The 17,614-nt window shown below is 47.6% G+C and overlaps 1 protein-coding gene across 4 annotated transcripts in view; it reads left to right on the top strand.

Annotated features, from left to right (window-relative positions):
- Plekha2 (pleckstrin homology domain containing A2) overlaps positions 1-17,614 on the top strand; it is a 60,593-nt gene that overhangs the window by 355 nt on the left and 42,624 nt on the right. For 3 of the 4 annotated variants that reach the window (XM_052162214.1, XM_052162215.1, XM_052162212.1), the window contains exon 2: positions 13,949-14,112. In XM_052162214.1, the coding sequence (XP_052018174.1) occupies positions 13,972-14,112 (141 nt within the window). In that variant the 5' untranslated portion in view covers positions 13,949-13,971. Of the gene's footprint in view, positions 1-36; positions 133-13,948; positions 14,113-17,614 lie in introns of those variants that run through there. The other variant, XM_052162213.1, reaches the window with a different exon arrangement.

The following is a 17,614-nucleotide window of genomic DNA, read 5'->3' as shown; positions in this document are numbered from 1 at the left end:
GCGGCGTCCTGCGGAGCTGCAGATTCTCACGTTTGCAGCGGCGAAACTTCTCCGCGGGTCAAGCACAGGGGTAGCAGCCCCTCAAGGACTGCCCGGGCAGCGGGTAGGGGAGGAGCGCAGAGAACGTCCCAGGCAAGTCCCTCGGGCACGAGTTGGGTGCTGGAACCCCTTCCTTCTCCTTCTCACTCCCTTTTAACTTGGCGGGCCTAGAATGCTACCCTGGGGAGACTCCTCCTTTCGTCGGCTCCCGCCATGGGCTTCTGGGATTCCTGGCAATGGAGGTGACTTGGTGGAAAACGTAGGTCGGTGCCAGGTTAGGTAACCCTTTCGAGGGGAAGCTTGCCTTCTGTCCCCTTTAACATCCGCGCTTCCCTGTTCTGCTCAGCCAAGGAGCCTACGCCGTTAAAATTTAAAAGGAAAAGAAAAGAAGAAAGGAGAGATGGGGCCAGGTCGCGTGGGAAGGAAAAAAAAAGTCTCAGGGCATGACCAGGGCACCCTTGTTCACCTTCTACCTGGCAGCCCTGCCCGGAGTCTTTCACCTTTAAGGCTTCTTCCTTCACGAGCATCTTCCGTTTGTAATTCCTTCTGTCCCCATTGGACTCAATTAAGAGTTTTTCAGAGGAGCATAAATACTAGAGGAGGAGCAGGGGAGACTGAACCAGTTGTGGCTCCTGGGAGCATTTTGCTTTGCAGTAGAAGCTGAAGTTCCAAAATTGTGCCAGTGTTCTTAATGTCTCCGATTAGCTATCTCCCCTCCCCCACTTCTTTCTTTGTTGCCCCCCCACCCCCACCCCAGGAGGAGTACGAAACTTTCAGCAACTGCTAAGCAAAAGACACGGGAAGGGTAGAAGTTTTATCTTCCACTTGGTTGCATCTAGTGACTTGCTAATAATAATAACTTGGTAATAAGAACGTACTAAGTTAGCAGTGGGTCAGCAGGCCAGTCCGGGTCTTTAGGGAGTTGTCAGACTAGTGAAAGACCCTGGGTATACAAGAGTACCTGGAACCAGCAGGAGCCACTGGTGTTTGGAGAGGCCAGAGGAGGATTCTTGAAGCATTATCAGGGTTCTAGCAAGAGTAAAGTCTGTCGAGCAAATGAGAGAAAGCAGACAGGAGAACAATGGGGCCTCAGGTTGGGTCACCACCAGACTTTTCTCTAGCTGTTGTCTTTAGACTGATGAGTCCTTTGGCTGTTATCTGCAGACGTCTTTTTTTACAGATTACTGGTCCCTTAACGGAGGTGTAGCTGACTTACACAGGAGCCTTGCCCACCTCCTAGCTGGCGAATCTCCCCATGAGATCGATTTGGGAACTGCCGGCTGTTTGGTGGAGAGTGTAGGCACACCCTTCTCTTCCCTTAATTCGTGCTTGCTGCTTCTCCCTTGTGTGAAAGGAAGTAGAGTCGGCCGCCTCCCTCCTGTCACCACAGCGAGCTGAAGCCAGATCTATTCAGATTGGGGTTTTACTGGGGGGGACACAATCAAACCTGAACACACACACACACACACACACACACACACACACACACACACACACGGCTTGCTTGTTGGCTGCTGCTGAAGCGAATCTGCAAACGTGGGAAAGGGACAGCGGAGTGTATCTCAAAGCCTTGCAAAAGCTCCCCTCACCCTACCCCCCTGCCCTCCGGCCCCAGAGGGGGTTGAGGGAGGGAGACAAGTGTTAGCTGGTCCGTCAAACCCCAGGAGAGCAGTGCTGCACTCCCCACCCCCCAGGTGTGTGCTAGAACACTAGACAGACCAAGTAGCAGGAGTGTGACCATGTGTGGCTCCCGCTGATACTTCTTTGATTTCCAGTCGTGATACAGGTGCACATCTGGGCGATGTCCCCGCTGCAGGCTGGATGGCTGAGGTTGGATTGGATGTAGATCCCTGTTGACTTTTGGGTCTCGGGGAAAGCAAGGAGGCTGTCATTATTCTGTCCGCTCCAGGGGCTTGGTGGCTTGGGCTTTGGGGCTGGGCACAGTGAGGTCTCTCCCCCAGGAACAGTTTGGGCAGTCTTACTTTCACTTTCTTGTCTGTCTTGGTTAAGCAAGCAGGATAGGACTCAGCAATCTAATCTGCTAGGCTTTGGAAAGGAAGGAAGCAGAACAAAGATTATTACAGTGTGATAGGCAGTGGCTGCGGGGAGAGAAAGACCCCTGCCCTGCCCTGCCCAGCAGAAGCCTGGTACCAAGAGAAAAGAGCATAGACTGGGAAGATGGATTCCATCCTTGGGGAAGGGGGGGGTTGTATTTGGAAGATCTTTGATGTAAATCTTGGCTCCCAGAATCTCCCAAAACACATGCTTTCCCACTGAACACACAGGTTTAAACGATGGCTTTTGCCTGGTGTTTACTGGTCAGCAGTTGAGAATTTCCAACACATTATTTATTTAATTCCTCAGAGCGATTGTCTCTAATGCAAATGAGGAAACGGGTCCAGGAGAGTCCAGTGGTTTGTCCATGTTTGGACCCAGGTTCTCTTCACTCTAAACCCTTTAAAACTTCCTGTGCCGTGAGGATGGGTGACAAAAGTCCAGAAGTCAGTCTATTCTTTTTTGGTGGTCATGGAACTCTCTCTCTCTCTCTCTCTCTCTCTGTGTGTGTGTGTGTGTGTCTGCCTCTCTCTCTCTCTGTCTCTCTACTCCCCCCTCTCTTTCTTGCAAAAGTTTGAAAATACACATATTGATCCTTGTCACCTGCTTATCTAAGTCTTGCCACACCCAGCCCTTCTTCCTTCCCCAAATCTAGCGGCAGGGTTTAAACAGACACAGGCAGGCCTTGGTGCGAACTTTGCAGAAGGGCAGGCAAGAGGAAGCCTACTGGTGCTTCCTTCTCGGGTGCAGTCCCTGAGCAGCTGCCAGGATGAAGCCCCTCCAGTGAGCCTCTTGCTTAGTGTCTCCTGAGCAGGGGGGCTTTGGGGTTCTGAGCACTGTGGAGCCCAGCTTCTCGGGGCTATTTATATCCCAGATGTGGCTGCCTGCCTGCCTGCCTGCCTGCCTGCCTGCTCAAGGACCTTTCTGGGAAGGTGATCCTACGATGACGAGCCTTTATTTTTTGCCTGGGGGGGCCCTCCAGCTGCATTTTCTCCCAGTGTAGATGAGACAAGAGGTCTAGAAGGTTTAAAATAGCTCATTGGTGTTGTCTCCTTTTGTCTTCCTTCCAATGTTCTTTTCCTTTAAAATTTTCTCCCTGATTATGTATCCTCCTCCTCCCCCAAATCCTGGGATCCAGAGGAGGTCAGGCTGTCTGAGGGTCAAAGTGGCGGCACTCTTTCTGAACCTCCCCATTCCTGAAGATGTTTGCATTCCTCACCCAGACTTCCGCTGGGGACACGGGACCGGGTCGGTACATTCCCTCCTCTTCAGTGTTAGCCCTCCTCCATCCACAGTTTGGAATTTGCTCTAGGGACCACTACAGAATGCGAGGACACTGTGGCTGGATTTTGGAAACTCATGCCCCGGCACTTCCCAGACTCTGCTCTGTGGCCAGGCTAAGGGATGATCTCTGGAGTGGCTGTCCTGTGTGCGTTTGTTTTCCCCAGGGCTGTTAGCTTCTGTTGAGGCTTTGCACATCTGTGGGCATACTGCATACGAAGTAGTAGGCGTGAACTCGGCGGCTGCTCCCACCTCCACACCCAGGTCCTGTCTGAGACCTCTGATGTCATTTCCTATACATGTTCTTCTTATGAGTTTAGCAGATCCAGGTCAGAGTCTTCACTCCTGTGGCTGGGGCTGTCTCTCCAGATCTTCTGCTCTTAGAGGGCAACAAGGAAAGACAAATCCAGAACCACCATCTAAGCTCTTACTAGGTCGTAATTCTAGAAAGTTTCTGTCTTATTAACATGGACTGATGTGAAAGAAATATCTAAATATGAACAAAAAGGAATCTTAAAAAATGCATTTTCTTGCTAAAACATTTTAATTGTGTGTGTGTGTGTGTGTATGGAACCTTGTGTGTACATGCCCGAGGAGGGACAGGAGAGGCCCCTCTAGCTGGAGATGGTTGTGAGCTACCCTATGTAGGTGCTAAGAATCAAACTCTGGTCTTTTGAAAGCACAGCAAGCACGTGACCTGCTGAGCCATCTCTCTAGGCCCAAATAGATCATTTTGAATTGGGATTATAGTATATTATTTTGTAGATTTATTTTGTAAAATGGACAAGACCACTTGAGGCAGGGTTTCTGTTACTATTTTCTCTCTACTCTACTGACCTCACAAACATCAGAATAGTCCAGCAAATGAATCTTTCTTATTGCAAACCACATGGACTACCTCAGGAATCAAGGAGCTGATATAGGGAAATGCCAGCATTTCCTCTCTCGCTGTGGTGTGTGTGTGTGTGTGTGTGTGTGTGAGATGTACACACTAGGCAAGTATTCTACAGCTGTGCTACACTCTGGCCCAAACCACAACTACTTTTTGTTGTTGTTGTTGTTGGGAATTTTATTCATATGTGTTTTGATTTGATCAAATCCATTCCCTGCTCCCTTCCTGTTAATTCCTCCCCTCTCCCCAACTTCACCACACACCCAACCCCTGCCCCCAACAACTAAATACACTTCATACCGCTGCCTGCTTGTCCATGAATGTAGAACCCTCTACTGGAGCATGGGTTAGCCTGTCAGGTGTGGCTACTCCCATAGGATCCGTGCTATGGTTATATTAGCAGGTGCATCTTCTCAGGCCAGCCATTGCTGTTGCGAGCAGGGTTCACACTGAGTAAGTAACCCCCTTTTTTTTTGGCACTATAGGAATAAGGCTTCCAGGTCAGAGCCAGCTTTATTTCTTCATATTCTGTGACTCAGGCTCATGGTCCTTTTAGCCATCGGGCTGAACCATCAAGTTCTGGAGTCTACCGAAGAACATCAGCAATGGCTTGGAATGTTTAGAGGCCTATAGAGGCCTTGTTGACCACAGCCCAAAAAGTGGTAACCTATACCTGATTGGTTTTTTTCTATACTATGGTATCTGAAAGAAGCATTATCTCTCTTATAGGGAAGTTCCTTTTAAACTCTCTCTCTCTCTCTCTCTCTGTGTGTGTGTGTCTGTGTGTGTGTGTGTTTGGGGGGGTGCATACATGTGTATTTTAGGAAACTTCTTTAGTTCTGGCCAACTGCAGCTTGGATCATCTCATAACTCTATTGTTTTGTTTCTTTCGAGACAATGTCTCATGTAGCCCAGGCTGGCCTCAGACTCAGTATATAGTAGAGGATGACTTTGAATTTCTGGTCTTCCTGCCTCCATCTCCTGAGTGCTGGGTCACAAGTGTCCTCCTTCATGCCCTGCTCCCGTGGTGTAGGGCTGCATGGTGGACAAGCACTGAAGGAACTGAACAGCATCCCTGCTCTCCAGAAAATTTTATTTATAATGTTAAATTGTCTGTCCACCGTTTTCTTTTACTTGTTCAGCTGAATATTTGATTGAAGATTTTTAGATTTATTTATTTATATATGTGAACTTTTTTTTTTTGTTTGTTTGTGCGCCTGTGGGATTCCCTGGAACTAGGGTTAGGCATGATGTTGGGCATCCACGTGTCTACTTTAGGGTTTCTATTCTTGTGAAGAGATATCATGACCATGGCAACTCTTACATGGGAGACCGTTGCATTGAGGCTGGCTTACGGTGTCGGAGGTTTAGCTCAGAACTGAACATGGTGTGCATGGCAGTGTGCAGGCAGACATGGTGCTGGAGAAGGAGCTGAGATCTTGATCTATAGGAAGCAGGAGTCTGTGAGCCACACTGGCCATAGTTTGAGCATATGAGACCTCAGAACCTTTCCTGCTAATGACACACTTTGTCCAATAAGGCTACACCTCCTAAAAGTGCTACTTCCTATGCACTAAGCATTCAAACACAGGAGTCCATGGGGCCATTCCTATTCAAACCACCATACCATGTCAGTGCTACTAACCAAGTCCTCTGAAAAAGGAACATGTGTTCTTAACCACTGAGCAAGCTTTCCAGTCCCAGTTTATTTGATTTTTAAGGGTAATTTATTAGTCAGGTTGGCTCCAAATTCCTGCATCAGTCCATCAGTCCTCAGGTTATTTTTTTTATTTATTTATTTATTTATTTATTTATTTATTTATTTATTTATTTAAGTTCTCAGTTTCCCTAGTAGATAAGACTGCAGGTATACATCATCATGCCTACACAGTTTTTAATTTTAATATATTTTGGGTTTTTTGAGTCAAGGTCTCATGTAGCCCAGGCTGGCCTCAAACTTACTATGTAGCTGTGGATGACCTTGGCCTCCAGCCTCTACCTCCAAGTTCTGGGATGATAGGCATGCACCACTGTGTCAGGGGGTGGTCATCTATTTTGTTATATTATTAGCATTGTAATTTAGGTGTGTGTGTGTACACATGCATGTGCGCATGTATGTAGATACATGTGTGTGAGTGCACGGATGGAGGTTAGAGGTCAATCTCAGGCATTAGCATTCTTCAGGGGCCTTCCATCCTGCCATCTTGTGTTTGAGATGCGGTCTCCCCATGCCTAGAACCTTGTGTGCCTAGCTAGCTGGTCAGTGAGTGTATGGGCATCCCCCAGTCTCCACTTCATCCGAGTTGTGTTTACAAGTGAACAGTTCCACACCCAAATTTTTATTTGGTTCTCATAACACCAACAACAGGCCACCAGAGGAACAGTCATCTCTTCTTCTTAAAGCTTCGGAAAGGGCTGGGGAGATTTTCATGTGGATCTTGAACTCAAGTGCTCAACACTTGTGAGACAAGTGCTGCTAACCACTAAGCCATACCCTCAACTTTACCCATTTATCAATTCCACCCATGTTACATATGTGTGTGTGTTGTATGTGTGTTACATGTATATGTTTCATGTGTGTATATTAGGTGTTTGTGTTGAATGTGTGTGTGTTGAATGTATGTGTATGTGGTATGAGTCATGGGCATGTGTATAGTACATATGTGTGTTTCATGTGTGTGGGTCTGGATGTGTGTTACATGTGTGTGTATTGGGTGTGAGTGTTGAATGTGTATGTGTTACATGCACCATGGAATTGTGTATATGTGTTGGGTGTGTGTGTTGCACATGTGTGTGTATGTGTTGCATGGATCATGGGTGTTTGTGTATGTGTTGAGTGTGTGTTACGTGTGTGTATTGGGTGTGTGTGTTGCACATGTATGTGTTGCATGGATCATGTGTGTGTATGTGCTGTGTGTGTTGCATGTGTATGTATTGGGGGTGTGTGTATTGGGTGTGTATGTGTTAAATATGTGTTGCAGGGGTCATGGACATGAGTGTATGTGTTGGATGTGTGTGTGTTGCACTGGTCATGGGTGTGTGTATTGGGTATGTACGTATTGAATGTGTGTGTGTTGCATTGGTCATGGGTGTGAGTGTATGTGTTGGGTATGTATGTTACATGTGTGTATATGGCGTGTGTGTGTTGCATGGGTCATGAATGTGTGTGTGTTGGGTGTGTATGTATTGTGTGTGTGTTGCATGGGTGTGTGTGACAATTAGAGATCAACCTGAATGTTGTTCCTCAGATGCCATATGTCTCAGATTTTTATTTGTTTTGTTGTTATTTGAAGTGTGTGTTTACTTTTAGGTTTTGTCACTTGAATGTTTGTCTGGGTGCCAGAAGTTCACAATGGGTTTCTTGCCCATTGTTCTCTACCTTATTATTTATTTATTTATTTATTTATTTATTTATTTATTTATTTATTTATAGCTCTGGAGCCTGGAGCTCACTGTTTCAGCTAAGCTGGAAGCCAGCAAGTCCCCAATATATGCTTGTCTGTCCCCAACCCTGGGGCTCCGGTTGCAGATGTGAACTTCCACATAAGTTGTACATCAGGACTAGGGTCCACATCTGGCCCTAATACATACATAGCAAACACTTTACGCACTGAGCCGTCTCCCCAGCTCCACCTTCTGTTTTGAGACTGGGTCTCTTATAGGGACCTAGAGCTCACTAACTAGGTAGGTTGTCTGGGCAGGGAGCTGGGACAGGCCTGCATCTCTTCACCATTGCTGGGACTAGAGGCTCATACCACCACATCCCTCATTTCAGGGTGAGATTGCGCCGTAAGGACTGTACTGTCCACACCCTTTCCCCAGCCCGTTCTCAGTTTAACAAGGAAAAGCCACCGTGTTCATTTGTGGCTTCTTGGTGTTTTTGCTGTGGCCTGGCTCTCTTAGCAATCCTCCTGTCGTAGCTGCCCAAGTGTTGGGAGTGCAGTCGTGAGCCACCACACCTGACTTCCCGAGGGGTGCATACTGGCTTACAAGGCTTCCCAGTTCCTCTCTTCAGAACAGTGGTCAGGTATGGATCAGGTGTTATAGCAAAGGCATAAATAGTCCTTAGTGTTTGGTTAGAGCCAAGGACGTGGATCCTCTTAAGATGGCTACAGAACAAACCAGCTGGGGAGGAAGGAGCCTGTAAGAGCCCTTGGTGGTAGGAAAGGAGAAACCCAACATAAAGGGTGGAGGGAGCCTCCCCTTGCAGCCGGTGTCTGGCTTTGGGTGATTGAGATACTGTTTTATTAGACTGGAGTCCACAGAACTCCAAAAAGCTGCACGTGAGCTGGACTTAGCTGAGGCTGTGTTTCAGATCTGCAGGGGCTGGAGACGCTCAAATCCTGCTGCCCAGCATGTTTGTGGGATTATCCGGCTTTCTCCTCTAAATAAATTAGCATGTATTTACTATAGAACATGTAGACAACTGTATACAAGACTGTATACACGCTTGGATACACATATACACACATACACACACACACATGCACGCACGTGTGCACAGACACACTCATGCATACACACATGAACGCACACTTGCACATACACACCTGCATGCTCAGCCACACCCACACATATAGATGGACACACACGTGTGCATGCACAAACACACCCCACCCTAGAAGAAATTACTTGAAGGCAGTATTGTTTTTTTTTTTAAAACAGTTGTTACAATATCTTTAATATATTTGAGTCTCTGAATTGAATTATTTGTTACTTGATCATTGGGCTGTTTGGGTTGTTTTCAACTATTTTGTTACAAGTTTGAATGCAGTTTTCATCTTTCTACTTCTGTCTGTTTATTTGGAAAGAATCCTAAAACTACAAATACTGGGTCAAAGAGCAGGAACATTTTTTTTTTTTTAATTTTTTCCGGCCCCACTTGCTCTGGCCCAAAGATTTATTTATTTATTATATGTAAGTCCACTGCAGCTGTCTTCAGACACTCCAGAAGAGGACATCAGATCCCATTACAGATGATTGTAAGCTACCATGTGGTTGTGGGGATTTGAACTCAGGACCTTAGGAAGAGCAGTTGGTGCTCTTAACCACCGAGCCATCTCTCCCGCCTGGAGCAGGAACATTTTTAGCTGTCTTGTTACATACTGCCAAAATGCTTTTCAGAAAGGTCCCAGGTGTATATAAATCCTAGGACCCCCCCCACCCCCACCCCAACCTGCTCAACGGAATGCCATCTATTTAGAGCTCAATCTTCTCTGAGCTTAGCCTTCCTGGTGCCTCTGTCTATCCTCCAGGGTGTGGTCTGCTTTCTTAAGTCTCCCTTGCGTCTGCCTCTATTAGGATACAGGCCTATTAAAGTTTACATTTTATGGGTTTGCATATCTAGTGGATGAAGAAATATTTTGAGGTAGGAGCCTCTGGAGGCTCTCATTACAAGGTGAAATGGGCAGCCTTGGACTATCACAAGTGTTTCTCACCACCTAGCAAATGCTGGTCAGGAATTCCAGTAGAATGACCAGTTAGCCTGCTTCCTGCTGTTGGTTACCCCAGGTAACCCCAGACAACTCACTTTCTCTAAGGGTCTCATGTAGCCCTGGCTGTCCAGGAACAAACTACATAGCCCAGACTGGCCTTGAACTCACAGAGATCTGCCTGGTTCTGTCCCCCAACTCCTTGGATTAAAGGCATGTGCCATTTTTCATGCTAATGAAATATATAACTTATTTTCACTCATTGCAGTGCTTAGAACTTAAATTCTACCCAGGACATCTGCATCGTCATGGGATTCCCTGCTCAGGGAGGCCTGCTGCTCTGGAGGCTGAGACAGGCAGGAGGTGGGGTGTGAGGGGTTGGGGGTGGTAGAAGTCAGCGGGGAGTGGTCAAAGGTCTAAAATACATAAAATAGGAAATAAATCTGAGCATGCATCCTCACCAGTCGTCTTCATTATCCATTTCAAACTAGGAATAGCTTTCAAGTGGTGAGAACTTCGGTACATGGTAGAGTACAGCTAGACACAGTGGTGTAGGCCCACGGTCATGCAGGCCTTCAGACCCCACAGAGGCAGGGGAATCTCTGTGAATTAGATAACAGCATGCTTTTTTTTTTTTTAAAGATTTATTATTATATGTAAATACACTGTCACTGTCTTCAGACACAACAGAAGAGGGCAGGGCATCCGATCCCATTACAGGTGGTTGTGAGCCACCATGTGGTTGCTGGGAATTGAACTCAGGACCTCCGGAAGAGCAGTCAGTGCTCTTAACCGCTGAGCCATCTCTCCAGCCCCAACAACATGCTTTTTATAGTGAGTTTCAGCCCAGCCAAGTCTACACAGTGAGACCCTCTCTAAAGAAAGTATCTAAGGATGTTAAGCTGAATTATCAGTTGCAACAAAGATGTTTAGGTAGTAATTTTATAATAGGTCTCAATAATGCTAAATAGTCACATAGCCTGTGTTCTAGTCACACTGCCCTCAAAAAAAATCTATTAGCTTTTACTCTGTGTTTATTAAAATATGTTTTGTCCACACGTATGTGGTGGACATACACCATGTGGTGTATGGTGCACTGATAGTTGGGAACTACCATGTCAGTGTTGGAAAGCAAGAACAGCAAGCACTTTTAACCGTGGACCATTTTTCTATTCCCCATATTATTATCTTTAACATATCTTCTTTACCATGTCAAAAAATGAAAAAAAATTATGTATATATGTGTGCATATATACATATATTCACATATATGAATAGATATACACATACATATATACATATATATGTATGCACATACATACATATATATGGAAAATATAAAGCAAATAACGTTTTGGTGTTATTTATAATAGCAGAAATCAAGGCTCTAGACTCACTTGTTTAGTACTAGAGAAATGATTAAGTAAGTCATACTGTCATCCATACATTAATGTACAGAAATCATTGAAAACAGTGTTGATGAGCCAGTGGGGCAATTATAACAGTGTCCAGCCACTGCCCCCTCCCAGTCTTGATGAGCTGTGTGACTCAGCTGCCTTAGGCATCTGGGAGCCCCTCCCGCTCCCCCCAGTTTTTTCTGGATGTCGTGTACAGAGCTCTGCTTCAGATCTTCCCTTCTGGTACATGGAAGTCCCACACTATGGATCCATGCGCATGGGCAGTCCCTCAACAGAAGGGTTCTGGAGAAAGAAGCCCTTCTCCACCCTCGATCTTGAGGGAGAAGCAGGAACTGGTACATCCTGCAGGCTGAAAAGGGGAACTTCAAAAAGCCAGCATTCTTGGACACTCTGCTGCCCAGCAGGCCCCAGGCCGGTCAGCTTTGTTTGCCCGGGCAGCTGAGCGTGTTCTCTTGGACGTTACATTGGATAGCAGGGCATGGTGGTACAGGCATGTAATCTTAGCACTAGGGAGGCTGGGGCAGGAGGATCGTCGAGAGTTAGAGAATGCACAGTGAGAACCTGTTTCAGATAAAATCTAGGAGAGTTCTGACTGGAGCAGCCAGAGCCCCGTGGCCTCTGGGCTTTCTGCTTCTAGAGTTATGTTGGTGTCTGTGGGTGGGTGTCTCTCCTGTCCTCACCCAAAGGTTCTGTACCTTTCTATGCTCGGTGGCTTTGTCTTCCTACTCAAGACCCCCATTCTTTGAACAGACCACATATATTCCCAGGCATTCACAGCCTCCCGGGCCTTCTATTGAAGACCCAGTGTGTGCTGGGTTGATTCCCGAAAGCATCTCCTAACTCTTGGCTTTCTTATTTCTCCGATCTTAAACTTGTTCCATTTTGAGACTGGCGCTGGGGAACACTTCTAGAGTAGCTGACGTCACTTTGTGCAGGGTGCCCCTCCTCCCCCCACCCCTCCATGGCCCCCACTTCTGCTACCCAGTTAGCTTCCTTTTCAAAACCTCGTCTTCCTACTTTGGATCCCTTTCTCACCTCCTCTTCTGCTTCCTTTTTTTGCCATGGTGGACTGTTCTTAACTGTTTGTCTGTCTACCTTATTCCTCTGATCTCTGCACTCCTTACCGGTAGCCATGAGATCTCCAGATGTCCGCAGCTTCTGTCCCTCTTCGGAACTGGCCAGCACATGCCTGAACCATGGGGTTCACCGGAATCTCTCTGTGGTGTGTGTGTGTGTGTTCATGTATGTATGTGGCCCTTGTTTCTTGGTGCACACTCTCAGTACTGCTGGCTTGTTGGAATGTTCGAGAACACCCCACCCCACCAGCCATCACTTTTAGAGCATCACATTTCCGACCTAGAAATGTGTCCCCTTGTTTCCTGGGGCTTTGTCCCCACTGGACTTGGAAGGCTGGGGCAGTAGTTTCTCTGAGTCTGTGTTGGGTCATAGGGTACCTTCATCAGCCACCTCAAACTTTTGCTTGGCTGCAGGGCTTCTGTGGCTGGGGCCATTGTAAGTCCTGCTCTGTTGAGGTGAGTCAGAGCTCAGTGGTTGGATGTTGTCTGGCTTTGGAAGTCTGTAGGTGATAGCCCTCTGCAGCCCTGTGGGGTTTCTAACCTACTTCCTCATGGCCCGTGATTCCAGACCAGGTGTCTTGGCTTTTTCTCCCCTCTGAGGGCTCTGGGGCTCTTCCTCTTTCCGGGAGGCTCTTAGAGCACATTCTGGAGAGATGAAGTATCCAGGACATGTGGTTCTTCTCACATCGTCAGAGGCCCTGTTCTGGAGTCAGGGAAGGTGCTCCCAGCTTAGGACTCGCCATTGCTACTTTCTGTTCGCTCCCAGCATGCAACTGAGATGAGTCACGCCATGTGAGGCTTATTCAGGTCCTGAGATAAAGCTTGCTTCATCATCTTCCTTACTAGCCCCTTCCCCTTCCCACACAGGATGGTATGAGCGGAGCCCAGGATTTTGCCTTATGCTGATCTGCAAAATCAAACTTGTAGGCATTTGGTAGCTGTAGGAGTTGACTCAGTCCGTCATGGCAAAGTACCACAGCCTGAAAGCTGGAACAATGGACATTTATTTTCTTCCGGCCTAGAGACGAGAAGAACAGGATCAGGATATGTCAGGCCTTTTTCCTTCGCTAGAAGATGGGTTCCCAGGAACCCGTCACAGTAGCATCTAATTCCTGGCCACTCGAGCTTCGTTATGTCTAAATTCCTGGATGTGTTTTCTTGTCACTGTTGTTTGTTTTGTTTTTATTTTGTTTTTTTGGTAGGTATCTCCCGAGATAGCGTTTCCTTGTGTAAAGTGAGTTACTATCACTTCCTGAGGCTTTGTAAGGAATAGTAACCAGGAAGTACTTCTTGTTTACCTCCAACTTAACTGACATCAACAAGTCCTATAAGGTGTGGTACCATGATTATTCCCACTTCTCCGCACGGAAGCCGGGGTGCAGAAAGATCAAGAAGTAATTAGTGACAACGCAGAATGCTGACTAAGTTGAGCCTCTTGATACTGGAGCACAAGCTAGTGTACAACGAAGCTGTACCCTCTAGTGACCCTTTAGGTTACTATGCTCAGCACACAGTAGGGCCTCAGGAAAATAAGCCGAGTTGATTCTAATGGGTTTTGATGACTGTTCAGAGTTGGTAGAAGTTTCCAGGGTCCAGTGGGGTAGACGTTTGGTGTCCAGGGAAGAAAGCTGTTGGCAAGGAGTCTTAGCATGTCACAGAGGTGAGTCAAACCAGGGACAGGTGAGGCTCCTCCAGGCCTTCAGACAGAGCCTGCTTTGCCCTCCTTCTCACCTGTCTCTCCCTCCTGCGGCGCAGGGTGATGTGAGCAGAGCCCAGGAATGCCTTATGTGGACCGGCAGAACCGAATCTGTGGGTTTCTGGACATTGAAGACAATGAGAACAGCGGCAAGTTCCTTCGGAGATACTTCATCCTGGACACACAGGCCAACTGCCTGCTCTGGTACATGGACAATCCCCAGGTGAGACGCCAGATGGGAAGGGGACAGGACCCTCTGTCACAGCTGGGAGGAGAGCAGGGCTTGGGGTTCTCTCAAGGGACCTCTGTAAGGCGTAAGAGGCCCTTCGACACACACCAACACGTACGTCTAGGAAGAGAACTTTCTCTAAAGCTGGGGGGTTGCTCTGTAATGTGTGAGCTTAGCAGGTACAAGAGTCTTGATTTAATCTAGAATAGGGTGTGTTGGACTAGGGGAAAGGATAAAGGGGGGAAAAGGGAGGAGGGGGAGAAGAGGGAGGAGAGGGAGGAAGGAAAAAGAGGGGGGGGGGAAGTTGAGGAGCAGATCTGGGGGAGATGGACTCTCTTAGTCCTAGATCTGTGCTTTTCTTGTACTCAGGAATTTAATACCCGGGAGAAGCCCGGCAGAGTCTTCCAGCTCTGACTTGCGTCCGCTCTGCTCTTAGTCTTAGGGCTGTGGCCTAATGACGGCTCCTGCTCTTCCAGTCTGGGGCCCCTCCCTAGCAGAGAATGCGATCTAGTTCCTTGAGCTGGACCGTATTGGACTTCTTTGGTCTCCAGAATCAGGAAGTCATGGAGTTTTCAGTTGGCAATGACCTTCTAGGTCACCTGGTATAGCTTCCTCATGCCATTGCAATCTACCCTTAGGCAAGGAGAAGTGACTGCCTTATTATCTTGTGGAGACCAGGCACAAAGATGAGGAACTAAGTTCTCTCTCTCTCTCTCTCTCTTCACTCTACTCTCTTTCCTTTTTGAGACCGGGACTCTTTATGTAGCCCTGCCTGTCCTGGAACTCACAATGTAGACCAGGCTGGCCTCGTACCCACCTTCCTCTGCCTCCAGAGTCTTAGGATCAAAGCTGTGCACCACTAGGTCTATCCTGCCCAGTTTTATTGCTATGCCTCAGCAGAGGCGGGGATTTGGTAATTGGAAATGATTATTCTTTGGGAACTTGGAACTTTTTATTTTTCCACCGAATGCTGTCATGCTCTTCCTTCCAACTGGTCCACAGCAATTTCATGGAAGTGAGGCTGTGAAGAATGACATGTACCTGAACAGCACAGTCACAGAGCATGGCGCAGGGACTGACATGAATGTTGGGGGAGGGGCTTGGGTCTGTTCAGAGGCTGAAGAGGATGGTCTCGGTGTTAGGGATTGGATGTGTGCTTTAAGATGTGAGCTAGAGGGTCGACAAGATGGCTCAGTGGGTGGAAGTGCTTACTGTTAAGCCCATGACCTGAGTTAAATCCTCAGGGTCCACATGGTGGAAGGAGAGAAGCAACTTGGCAAGTTGGTCTCTGACTGTCACATGCTTTGTCCATGTTTGCAACCATCTCCCCGCTCCCCACCATGTTCCCCCACCACATGAATGCAAACAAAACTAATGTGTTTTAAAAAGACATGATGTGGGCTGGAGAGATGGCTCAGCGGTTAAGAGCACTGACTGCTTTTCCAGAGGTCCTGAGTTCAATTCCCAGCAACCCACGTGGTGGCTCACAACCATCTGTAATGGGATCTGATGCCCTCTTCTGGTGTGTCTGAAGACAGCTACAGAATACTCATATAAATAAAGTAAATCTCTAAAAAAATAAAAAGAAAGAAAGAAAGAAAAAGACATGCTGTAGGAAAAGCCACATGAATCCCCTGGTCATTACCCACATATTAACCTGTTGCTGGTCTTCACTGCTTGCGTTTTGGGTTTGAGAGCTAAATGAAGACATTATAGAGGGGTCATGTGCTGTGGACTGCCTGCTCTAGGAAGAATGGGACCCTACAAACAACTGCGCTCACATCTCACCCCATGTCTCTGATAAGGCAGCTGTGGACTTCCACTTAGCGCCGAACATCTAGACTCGATCCGCCCTTTGTACAGAGAGGCTGCTATGTCCCCTGGTTGCTTCGCACCGACCCTGAGTCTCACTCTGCCTTCTGGCTTGCTTGTCTCTCTCCTGAGGATTTTCTTTCCGATTTACTTTCCTTGCGTCGTTCCCTGCATTTTTGCTGCCTCCAGCCACGGCTCACTTTCTTGAGGGGTCCTGCCCGACTGCAGGCAAGTTCTGATTTGTACCTATCAACCTGCCTTTCTTTTGTTTACATATGTATATGTGTGTGGCATGCATGTATATATGTGTGTTCATGTGTGTGATTGTATGTGTGTGTGTGATAAAGAGTAAAGAGGGAAGAGAGAGAGAGAGAGAGAGAGAGAGAAAGAAAGGAGGGGGGGATATGTCAGTCTGGAAGTCAGACCTGATCGCTCTCCACCTTGTATACTGGGGTAGAGTCTCTCCCTTGAACCCAGAGCTCAGTCATTTTGATAGACTGTTGTTTACCTGCCTTCGAGAACCTCTGTCTCTGCCTCCAGAGTACTTGATCACAGGCAGCTAGTTCACTTGCCCAGCATTGACACGGGTACTGGGAATCTGAACTTTGGTCCTCAGGTTTGGGTGGTAAGTGTTTTGCCCACTGAGTCATACACCCAACTGGACCTTTATTCATACTCTGAGCCACAGAGAGTCTTGCTGTCAATCACAGGTCACCCACGACCATGGTGTCCTCATCATCTTGATTTTGAATATTGCCAGCTGTTAGGATTCCTCTTATTGTAATTCACCTTCTGATGTGAATTCCAGGCTTCTCACGGGCCTGGAACCTGGGCTCACCAGCCACGCCTTGCCTGCCTACTTTCCTGGCTCTTGGGACTGCCCCTGCACCAGTGTCCAGGCTGCCCAGGGCAGCCTTCTTTCCTTTCTGCTGGAGGGCTCTCGGGTTGTAATTCTTCCTGGAAGGGGAAGAGTGCAACTGGATGGGTCTTGCTATGACAGTGACGGCTCAGAACACCTCTTCGGTTCCTGTGTTAGTTATCGGCCATGTTGATGGCCAAGCAATCTTTCCAGATTTGAGAACAGTGTTTTGGCGAAGTGTGGCTACCATGCCATGCCCAATTCTCTGGGTTTTTGTTTCACTCTAGAGGAAAGGGATGGGCATGGAAGGTGTGTTCTGAAAGCAAGGGGAGTTGTGTGTGTGTGTGTGTGTGTGTGTGAAGAAAGCATGGCCAGTGGAACACGCCTGTCAATCTGACTCCTGCATCCCTGCCATTGCTACTCACAATAATCCAGTTATCTTGAGGTGGCTTTGCAAGGAAGAAAAGCCTGTAAATGAAGTTTCTGGTTAAGCAAGAACAGGGGAGGATACAGTTGGGAGGTGGTAGAGCTCACGTGCTCGAGATAAGCAACACATCTGGGGTTGGATGAGCAAGTACCCCGTGCACCAATGAATGAGTGGGAGACTGAGGGGGGCAGTAAGCGAAGCTGCCAGAGACGTGCCTTAGGGAGGGAGCTTCATGTTGCTCTCCTGGGAGTAGGAACAGAACCCAAACCCAGGACAAGCTACAGCCTGGGGCTCCCTGGGGATGTTGCCCTTGTTGTTCTTGTGGAGAACAAGGGCACAGTTTAAGGACCCTGTAATATCCCCCAGCCTCCACAGTCTGGCCACGGGATGGGATGTCT

This window comes from Apodemus sylvaticus, chromosome 18 (genome assembly GCF_947179515.1).
Source record: "Apodemus sylvaticus chromosome 18, mApoSyl1.1, whole genome shotgun sequence".
NCBI classification, from domain to species: Eukaryota; Metazoa; Chordata; class Mammalia; order Rodentia; family Muridae; genus Apodemus; species Apodemus sylvaticus.
Note: the sequence above shows the minus strand (reverse complement) of the source record. Positions and strands in the feature narration are given on the sequence as shown.